The sequence below is a fragment of the Myotis myotis genome, unplaced genomic scaffold (genome assembly GCF_014108235.1).
Source record: "Myotis myotis isolate mMyoMyo1 unplaced genomic scaffold, mMyoMyo1.p scaffold_m19_p_18, whole genome shotgun sequence".
Classification (NCBI taxonomy): domain Eukaryota; kingdom Metazoa; phylum Chordata; class Mammalia; order Chiroptera; family Vespertilionidae; genus Myotis; species Myotis myotis.
In genome coordinates, this window is record NW_023416322.1 from 27,623,828 (window position 1) to 27,633,586 (window position 9,759).

Below are 9,759 nucleotides of genomic sequence, written 5' to 3' on the forward strand. Positions count from 1 at the left end.
CAGTCACGTGACTCGTGTCTTCCGTCCTCTGAAGCTGGGGCTGCATGTGCAGCTGTGAGGAGCCCCGCTGGGGTTGGGGGCATTGTGCCCCCGGCCCCATTCTCCTCCTGGGTCTTCTGTTGGCAGCTCCGTTTGGCCTGCTGGGGGAGGAGACCCGCCAGGTGAGGGGCTAGAGCCGTAGGGGTTTCAGGAAATGCTAGGCTTGAAGGGCGGTTGGAATCCGGGGCACTCAAGGGGGGGAGGGTGGACGGGGGAGGGTGGTTGCTTAGAGAAGAGTTCTTTAACTTGGGGTTGGGGCCAGCCGTGGAGCTGGGCGGGTATAAGGGCTTCCTGTCTTCTTGGGAAGTCTGGATCCTGACTCAGCCCTGAGTAACCCCGGTCCAGGCAATGTTATTTTTTTCTTCCTCCTCTTAGATCTATGCGCTGATCTCTTAACCAGTCAGAGCAGTTCTGGCTCTTCCGCCCTCTCCTTTACCCCTCCTCTGCCCCTCCACCAAGATTCCCATACCTCCCACACGAACTTCTCTCCTGGGCCCCACCCTGTCCCCCAGCATTTTCCAAGTCCCCAAGCTTCTCCTTTGCCCTGTGTCTCTCCCTAACCCTGCTGTCTTGACCCTCCATTACTCCATGTTCCAGGTGACTCTGGAGGTCATCCCTGACTCGATGGGGCTCCCCCAGAACCTGCTTCATATCCGAGCAGTGGGCACCAATTCCACGCTGCACTATGTGTGGAGCAGCCTCGGGCCTCCAGCGGTGCTGCTGGTGGCCACCAATACCCCCCACAGCGACCTGAGTGTCAACTGGAGCCGCTTGCTCTCCCCTGAGCCTGATGGGGCCCTGATGGTGCTTCCCAAAGACAGCATCCAGTTCTCTTCTGCCCTTGTCTTTACCAGGGTGAGGAGGTTGGGGGAGAACCAAGGGAAAGAGGAGAGGGCTTATCAAGTTAGAGGAAGAAATTGAAGCCTGGGTGGGTGAAGTAGAGTCAGGTGTGAGAGCCTGAGCATGGGGTCCAGTGAGGTGGGGGGGGGGGATTCAGGAGAAAGGTGGACTCAGGCAAGCCCAGTCCTGTCCCACCCCACCCACCAGCTGTTTGAGTTTGACAGCACCAACACGTCCGATGTGGCAGCAGAGCCTCCAGGAAAACCGTACCCCCCGTACTCCTTGGCCGAGTTCTCCTGGAACAACATCACTGACTCACTGGATCCTGCCACCTTGAGTGCCACATTTCGAGGCCACCCCAATCAGGACCCCACCCGGGCTTTTGCCAATGGCAGCCTGGCCTTCAGGGTAAGGGCATGGGAACCAGAAGAACTCAAAAGGCTGAGTTATGAGGGTGGGAGTTAATGATGGGGGCGGCCTTCAAGGACAGGCATCCATCTGCTTCCCACACCCCCCCATGCTTCCTCCATCCCAGGTGCAGGCCTTCTCCAGATCCGGCCGACCAGCCCAACCACCTCGCCTCCTGCACACGATGGACACCTGCCAGCTAGAGGTGGCCCTGGTTGGGGCCTCTCCCCGAGGAAACCGCTCCCTTTTTGGGCTGGAGGTAGCCACCTTGGGCCAGGGCCCTGACTGCCCCTCAATGCAGGAGCAGCACTCCATCGACGATGAATATGCACCTGCTGTCTTCCAGGTCAGGCTTCCAGTGGAGAGACAGATGAGTGGGTGAATGTAGATGGAACCCCTATTAGGACCTCAGACAATCATTCAACCATTTACTATTTAGCAACACTTTATTCAGCTCCGTTAAGAACTGGGCACCATGCTAATGAATTTGGCCCAGTCTCTGCCCTCAGTGGAGAAGACAGAAGACAGGCAGTGCAGTGTGACTCAGTGCTCTGGCAAGGGGGATGTGCAAGGCCTAAGGGCGCAGAGGAGGGAGCTGAGTGCAGGCTTGCAAAGAGCCAGTGTTCATCCAGTCCACCTCCCCTCTCTATAGAGTGAGATTGAGGTCCCAGTGCAAACAGCTTGTGAGTTCTAGAACCAGGCCTAGGACTCAGGACGACTAGTGACAGATGAAGTCTGAGAAAGGCTGGGGGTAACAGAAGGGTCAGGTGGAGGTCGGTCCTCTTCACTCTGCACTGTCTGCCTTTCTCCCCAGTTGGACCAGCTGCTATGGGGCTCTCTCCCATCAGGCTTTGTGCAGTGGCGGCCAGTGGCTTTCTCCCAGAAGCAGGGGGGCCGAGAATCCGCCCTTCCCTGCCAAGCTTCCCCTCTTCATCCCACCCTGGCGTACCCTCTCCCCCAGTCACCCATTGTCCGAGCCTTCTTTGGATCCCACAACAACTTCTGTGCCTTCAATCTGACATTTGGGGCTTCTACAGGCCCTGGCTACTGGGACCAACACTACCTCAGCTGGTGAGTCAGGTCCTGGGCCAAGGGACCGGGAAGTTGAAGTGGAGGAGGCCTGGGCCTCTTAGCCTGCTTACCTCTCTTTTTCACTCTGCTTGCTCTAGGTCGATGCTCCTTGGTGTGGGTACCCCTCCAGTGGATGCCTTGTCCCCCCTAGTCCTAGGCATCATGGCAGTGGCCCTGGGTGCGCCAGGATTCATGCTGCTTGCAGGAGGCCTGTTTCTGCTGCTGGGCCCCAAGAGGTACTCAGAATATCAGCCCATAAATTGAGGCCCGCTCTCTAGACGGAAGGACATTACTGGACCTGCCGTGCTGTGTCTCAAACCTCTGCAGGTCTGAGGGTCAGTGTTCCCAGCCAGCTATCCTTTCTCCCATCTTGCTTTTCTGAAGAACATGAGACTAGCCTCAACTCCTGGGAACCACCTTCATACTCTGGAGAGGGACCAGGACCAGGGTTATTGCTAGAGGGAGGGTGCCCTTCTTTGGAGCCTACCCACCCCGCCAGCCCCCATTTCTCTTGGATAGAACTCAGAAGCGAAAACGAAAGGCTGGCTGACTGGTTGCTGCTTTGCGGGCTTGAAATAGACTTATTTTTTTCCACAGGACTTGTCTCTCTGTGTGAATGTTGTTGGGTTGGTTCCAGGGAATGAGAGGGCTAAGCGATGGACGTGGAAGGCAGGTGTCTGTGAATGGCCCCATTTTCTCACCAGGTCTGGTTCTCTCTCGAGGTTCCTGCCAGCCACTCTCCATCATGTGGAGCAGGGAGGTTTCTGATTCAGTATGACTCAAACAAGGAAGGGACACTCAGAATAGGGTGCAAACACGAAGAAAGAGCCCAGTAAGACTGTGGTAGTCATTTATTGTTTCACCCCCCCACCCACCCACCCACACACACACGGGGTTAACACCAGCCATTGTGCCTTCCAACCACGCCCCAGCCGCCACATGCATGGACATGGATGGACACACACACACACACACACACACACACACACACACATCTCATGGGAGGCAGGCTTCCCTGTCTGCTCCTCTCTTCTGGGCAGTTTGGAAGTGGGAAGTTACAGGGGCCTAATTGGTCGGAAGACAGGAGGCAGCAGCTCTGTGCTGGGGCAGCTGTAATAGTCTTGACTGAGTCTAAAGGGCTTGTGAGGGCCCGGCATGGAGGGTTCTCAACACAGGCCCCAGGATGGTTTTACCCAGCGTGCAAGTCCCATTTGATCTGATGCCCAGCCTTTATCTCTAGGCAGGAGCAGTATTTCCAGTCTCCTTGAGGCCCTGTGCTTAGACAGCTGGCACAGAAATGGTCAGCGTTTGGGCTGTGGCTCTGCCCACTGCCTCACAGGAGGCCAGAGAGTGGACGAGTTCAGCAGTGGTGGGTGCTAGTGGCTGTGGAGGGAGGCAGGCCACTCAGGGAGGCTGCCCCTGGTCTTGGCCCTGTTCCCTCAGCATCCTTAAGGAACATAACTGTCCACCTCTCCCTGCAAGAAAACACCTGGTCTACCTCCCTCCCCCATGCCTATCCTGGCTTCGAAGGTGAAGGCCAGCCCCGCCACGGGGAGAGCTGAAGGGGCGGGGGTCAGTCAATCCAAGCTCTGATTGGATGGGACCCTGTCGGGTCAGAGCAGGATTCATCTCACCAAGGTACCCAGGCTGGGGCAAGAGGTCAGAACTGTTTCAGCCCCAGGGGCGGGGCCTGTAGTCCGAGCGGGCATAGTCGGGGTAGTCCAGGCGGCTCTCGGTGGCAGTGAACATGCGCTCGGGCTCCACCACGAACATGTAGTAGAGGTTCCACACTAGCATGGACAGCAGGGGCAGGAATGTCAGGCCGTAGCCAAAGCCGCGGAAGGAGCGGCCGATGGCAAAGGTCAGCCAGTATATCAGCCTGCCAGGGCGAGAAGAGAGAACAGACAGTGAGGGAGGCAGATGGGTTGGTGGGTGTGACTGATGCTTCTAAAGACAGTAAATGTTTATGTACAATGTGCCGGCGCAATGCTAGTTACTCAAGGGGCACTATTCCCGATAGCTCTATGAGGTGAGTTTATTATTTCCCTCCCTCTTTTGTTTTCCAAATTTTAATTAAAAATTTTTGAGTAGGCAGTATACAGTCACATGGTTCAAAATTCAAAGGTACTAATGCATGTATTAAATATCTTCCTCCCTCTACTGATCCCTGCCACCCTTTTTGTTCTCTTTCCTCCCCTCCCTAACCCCACCCTTACCCCCGGCATCCAATATTATGGTTTTTTGTGTAAAAAGTGATTTTTTTAATGCATGTATGAACAAAAAGATCTGTTTTCCTCCCCACCCCCTTTTGCAGTTTGGGAGCATACTATTTAGACTGTTCTGCACATTGACTTTTCCCCCGATTTACATATCTTGGCAATTATTTTGATCAGTATATAGACAGTTTCCTCATTATTTTACTACGGTACCTTCCATTGTATTTATTTCCCCATTTGCAGATGAAGAAACTAAGATTCCAAAGGGGTTAAGGAAGACTGATCCAAGGTCAAGGTCACATATGTGGGAAATAGTAAAACTGTGATTTGATCCCAAGCCTGTTCATTACCCTTCCTCCCGCCATCTCAGAGCCAGAGGAAGAGTAAGGAAGGCAGCTTCCAGAGGGTGAAGCCCAGAGGATGGATAAGCCACAACCAAAGTTCTCCTGGAATATCCACTAAAAATACATACCCCTCCACAGGGGAGGAGAGCGGCTTCCTCTTAATATATAAAGGACAACTTACTATCAAGTTGATGTGCCTCCATGTTTAAACCTGTTAAACAGAGGGAAGAGTAACCACTGCTTCTCTACTGCACCAGGAGGCAACTTGTTATAATAGTAAAAGTTCACATTTAGCAAGCCCTTGCCAAGTGCCAGGCTACTGTACACACTCTACGTGAATTAACTTATTTAATCCTCACAACAACTTTATCTTATAGATGAAATGGATGATGAAAGTAGATACAGCCTGGCCAGTGTGGCTCAATGGTTGATCATCAACCTATGAACCAGGAGGTCATGGTTCAATTCCTGGTCAGGGGACATGCCTGGGTTGCAGGCTCAGCCCCTCGTAGGGGGCATGCAGGAGGCAGCCAATCAATGATTCTCATCATTGATGTTTCTATTTCTCCCTCTCCCTTCCTCTCTGAAATCAATTTTAAATATATATATGATTTTGTTTTTTTTCTCCCCCAAGAAAATAAAGAAGCTGAGAATAGCCCTGGCTGGATGGGTCCGTTGGTTGGAGCTTCATCCCCCCTGCACCAAAAGGCTGTGGGTTCGATTCCTGGTCAGGGCACATGTCTTTGTTGCATGTTTGATCCCCAGCTGGAGCACCTACAGGAGGCAACAGATCAATGTTTCTCTCTCACATTGATGTCTGTCTGTCGCACCCCCCTCTCCCGTCCTTCCTCTCTCTAAAGTCAATAAAAACATATCCTCAGGTGAAGATTAAAAATAAAAATGCTTAAGTTACTTGCCTATGGAAGAGAAGAAAGAACCTTGGATGAGGGAGGGAAGGGACCTGGATTCTAGTCCTGACACTTGCGCTGACCTGAGCGACTGTTCTCCCCCAGTCTGTCGTGATTTCCTCTGTATAAAATGGGTCAGGTGGACCAGACAATCACCGATTCTTCTTTAGCTCCCTGATGATTCTTATTGCTTAAACCAACTTGTAATGAAACCAGCATTCCCCGAGGGAGACGGGAAGTGGCGTTATATGGGCGGGAACGTTTATCTTGGGAAACATCTACTGGGGGAAAATGCAGGGCTATGTGATGGGAGGCTGGTGGGACAGGACCACTAGACGACGTCAGAAGTAACAGGAAGACAACTTTTAGCTCAATAGGAAGAGTGTTTTAGCAATTAAGTCAATCTGGATTCGTATATTGAAAGTGACAAACCGAAATGTGTTAGAGAAAAAAATGTAAAGACAGATTCAAAGGTACCTTCTGGGTTTACAGTAGTTCACATGAAAGCACCTTTAAGGATTTCAGGTGGCTGTAAATTATAAATGAGAGTACTGAGGCTGCCATGAGAACTAAGGTGGCCTTGGTTGGTATGAACAGAACAATACCCTTGACCAGGCCTCCCCACTCCATAGGACAAGTGAATTTCCTACCCAGGGGGAAGGACTCAGGACAGTGAAGAAATCAGGGTCACTCAGCAAGTAAACACTAGGGGAGCAGGCTGTTATCAGATATCCAGATTTATCCCAGGCAATTCCAGAGGTCAGAGCCAGGGTGGCAGTTTTGAGCACAATATAAGGAACTTTGTAATAATTAGGACCTTTGAAAAACGAAGCAGACTGCCTTACAGAGCACGGAGCCCTTGGTTATAGGGGGTGTTCAACTAGAGGCCAACGGCTCCCTGCCCGGAGCGTCACAGGAGTGGCTGCAGTGCGTGGAGGTTGGTGTCTGTGACACCGGGAGCCCATTCCGTCTTCGATGGCATAAGCGCCTCTGAAATCAACTTCTTGTGAGAAGACATATGAGCTGCTCCCCCAGGTGAGGCAAGTTGCAAGGGAGAAAGTGGACTCACCTTTCCAGGGCACACATTTGGGCTGGTGCAGGATCCAGAAAGCTCCCTGTCCCTGACTGGCTCTCCAGACATTCAGACCTGGGTCCCTCTAGCACCATCACCTGCCCTGTGCCCTGCCCCAACTCACCGGGAGACGGCGAAGAGGCCAGTGAGCAGAGGGAGCAGCTTGAGGGTGTCTTGGGGCAGGTAGGTGGACAGCACAGCCAGGTTGAAGAAGTAGAGGATGAAGAGCTGGACCGACTGGGCCACGTACTGCCGGTGGATCTCCACCTCCCGCCGAGGCTCCTCGAAGGGTCGCAGGGAGGAGAAGCACAGCAGGCTCAGCCCGTACACCAGGAGCCCTGGGCAGGGGGGCGGGGGCGGGGGCGGGTGGAGAACACGGGGTCAGGACCCAACGGGAGACAGGGAGCAGGGCAGGGTTTGTAGTGGAGAGCTCAAGGTCACGGGCTCTCCAGAGGGGGACTCAGGGGGTCCTGGGAGGGGACAGGCACACAGGGTGGCAGGGTGTGCAAGGCCTGAGGGTCCAGGCTGAGTGAAGGAAAACCGCTGCTCCCCAAGCCGGGCAGGCCCTGACCTCAAGTGCATTCCCAGACGCCCCCTCCTTCTCACACGGCCCCGGCTCACCCAGCACGATGGGGAAGGTGGCGAAGACTCCGCAGCGCAGTGTGTAGACAAGGCGGGAACTCATGGTGGGCAGCCGGGGGGCATCGAAGGGCAGGAAGGTGTAGGCGCCATACAGCAGGCAGGGGAAGAGGAGGAGAGCGGCTCCCACCGAGGCCACGGCCTTCAAGCCCTCATGGCCCTCACAGCTCCCGCAGCTCCCACAGGGGTGGCCAGGCGGCCTCGCCACGGCCTCGGCCCACTTGCGCTCACAGGGCTCCGGCTGGATGGTGCGGGTGGGCAGGAAGGCCCGGCGGCGCTCGCCCTCGCCCGCCTCACAGCGCACAGCAAGGTCCTCCTGGGGCCGCCGCTCAATGCACTGTAGGTCGATGGGCACGAAGGCCCGGGCTGCCTTCTCAGGCAGCAGGTTGGCATCATCTTCAGGCAGCTCTTCTAGTTTGCTGAGTGGCTCCAACTCGAGGGGCTCGGGCTCAATGTCCCGCCAACCAGGGGGATCGGGGAACAGGGCACTGGGCGGGGGGCCAGTCCCCCAGGGCAGGGTGGCCGCCTCGCTTACTGTGCTGTCTAGACCGTCTCCAGTCCCCTCTTCAGCTGCGGGAGACCCAGCTGAAGACTCCGCTCTCGAGGACTCAGCACCAGGGGACTGCGCCCCACCTTCCCCTTCGGGCTGCCTGCCATTGGGGACCAAGGCCTGGGGTGGGCTCTTCTCCGGGGCCTCGGGACTCTTCACTTCCAGCAGCTTCAGGGTTTCGGGTTCCGTCATCCTGGGGCCTCAGTTCTGGCGTCTACCGGAGGTCATGTCACGGTGGAGGGCAGCAGGAGAGCTCTGTCAGAAGCTCTGTCCTCTGGCCTTAGGACGGGTTGATAGAACTGGAACGCTCCAGGGCAGCTGGCCTCATGGGCTTTAGCCCCTTCGGGGACCTTAAGAAGAACATGGTACAGAGGAAAGTGTTGAAAGAGAGGGAGGCAGGAGGGAAGTGAGCAGCTGAAATGGAAGAACCCTTTTGACATTAAATCCAATCCAGCAGGAAAGGGTGAGTCAGGGGGCACAGGCCCTGTCAGCTCTGGCCTCAGCCAGTCCCCACCCATGCCTTCTACCGCCTCCACCAAAACCCCCGGGGTCATTGCCACCCTAATGCAGGAATGGGAGGAAGAGGAGGTGCCTAGAATTTTGTTAAGAGTTCCCTTCCCACTAAGGGTCTCCTTGTGTACAGAAAGACCGCCCCTTCACTTTCAAACCTCCCCTTCTCCTGTAGATACCCACTTGGAACTCTCCTGGCAACTGAGACCAGGGATTTGCCAACAAATCTGTCCCAAGGAACTGGCAGTAGCAGCGCTCCCTATTCTTTAGTCTCCAGTCTGGGCACTTGGACAATTTCTAAACTCCTCACTAGCGTACCTCATCCATCGTACGTCTGTGCATTCTGATTTCTAGGTCCAATCATGGCTGTTCTCTATGCCTCTTCCGTCTTTCTCCTCTCCCTGCCATCCGTCCTCTATCTCACTGCTTCTTGGTGAGGCTGATCCCCTCCCTCTACCTCCTCGAGGGCCTCCTACCCCTTGCCATTTGGACCCATGACACCCTCTTACTTTCAACCTGGAGAGACGTGGAGGGTCCCCAGCTTCTGAGAAAGAGCTGCCCAGCTCCCTGCTGGCTCTGCAAGTATTCCTTTCCCTCCCTCCCTTTACCTGTGTCTCCAAACCAGTCTGACCAGAGCAGGTGGGGCCCAGATTAAAGGGGCAGGCCCCGCCCCGTTGAATCGGCCGACAGAAAAAGCATTAGAGGAGCATGTCATTCTTTCTGAAGGTGGGGGTGCAGCTGGGCATAGAAATAAGAGTGTGTTCCAGGCAAACAGGACATGTAGGAGCTCCCAGCTCAGCAAAGCAGAGGGGGACCATTGGGTATGTGCATCAAAGGGTGCTTGGAGTAGGGAACACCCAGAAAAGAGGTGGAATTTGTACACTTATTCATTCAATATTTATTGAGCACCTATTACTAACGACACTATTCTAGGCACAGACAGGTAAGAGAACAAGATGACAGGCAAGGTCTCTGGTCTTGAGGAGCTTGTTCTACTGGGGTAGCAGATAATAAAGAAGCCCAGCAACTAAGTCAGTAAGACAATCTCATTAGGGAAAACCTCTTTGCCAAGGTGCCATGTGAGCCGAGACCTGAAGGGAACTAAGAAGTATGAATGTTCCAGGCAGAGGAACAGAAAGTGAAAGACCAATGAGTGGGAAAG

General features: G+C 54.5%; 2 protein-coding genes across 4 annotated transcripts; one reads left to right on the top strand and one right to left on the bottom strand.

Moving 5' to 3' along the window:
• Positions 1-5,612, top strand: LOC118673080 (glycosylated lysosomal membrane protein). Of its 2 annotated transcripts, XM_036343515.1 has the most exons (7): positions 1-161; positions 637-894; positions 1,087-1,287; positions 1,415-1,633; positions 2,102-2,358; positions 2,457-2,594; positions 5,553-5,612. In XM_036343515.1, the coding sequence occupies exons 1-7, from the start codon at positions 45-47 to the stop codon at positions 5,557-5,559; spliced, it is 1,197 nt and encodes a 398-aa protein (XP_036199408.1). In that variant the 5' UTR covers positions 1-44; the 3' UTR covers positions 5,560-5,612. The 2 variants fall into 2 exon arrangements, with proteins under 2 accessions (XP_036199408.1, XP_036199407.1); XM_036343514.1 differs by lacking the exon at positions 5,553-5,612 and having other exon boundaries at positions 2-161; positions 2,457-2,957.
• Positions 3,234-9,220, bottom strand: TMEM79 (transmembrane protein 79). Of its 2 annotated transcripts, none has more exons than XM_036343517.1 (4): positions 9,107-9,220; positions 7,520-8,437; positions 7,023-7,236; positions 3,234-4,237 (listed from the first exon to the last, which is right to left on the bottom strand). In XM_036343517.1, the coding sequence occupies exons 2-4, from the start codon at positions 8,277-8,279 to the stop codon at positions 4,030-4,032; spliced, it is 1,182 nt and encodes a 393-aa protein (XP_036199410.1). In that variant the 5' UTR covers positions 8,280-8,437; positions 9,107-9,220; the 3' UTR covers positions 3,234-4,029. The 2 variants fall into 2 exon arrangements, with proteins under 2 accessions (XP_036199410.1, XP_036199411.1); XM_036343518.1 differs by lacking the exon at positions 9,107-9,220 and adding an exon at positions 8,916-9,070.
• Between the last annotated feature and the right edge of the window lie 539 nt (positions 9,221-9,759).

Bases quoted from the DNA above. Each gene is read 5' to 3' on its own strand.
- TMEM79 (XM_036343517.1), bottom strand. From the start codon at position 8,279: ATGACGGAACCCGAAACCCTGAAGCTGCTGGAAGTGAAGAGTCCCGAG. The intron at 7,237-7,519 runs GTGAGCCGGGGC...CCCCCTGCCCAG, and splicing joins CACCTTCCCCATCGTGCTGG to GGCTCCTGGTGTACGGGCTG. The intron at 4,238-7,022 runs GTGAGTTGGGGC...TCGCCCTGGCAG, and splicing joins GGCCTCTTCGCCGTCTCCCG to GCTGATATACTGGCTGACCT.
- LOC118673080 (XM_036343514.1), top strand. From the start codon at position 45: ATGTGCAGCTGTGAGGAGCCCCGCTGGGGTTGGGGGCATTGTGCCCCC. The intron at 162-636 runs GTGAGGGGCTAG...TCCATGTTCCAG, and splicing joins TGGGGGAGGAGACCCGCCAG to GTGACTCTGGAGGTCATCCC. The intron at 1,288-1,414 runs GTAAGGGCATGG...CCTCCATCCCAG, and splicing joins ATGGCAGCCTGGCCTTCAGG to GTGCAGGCCTTCTCCAGATC.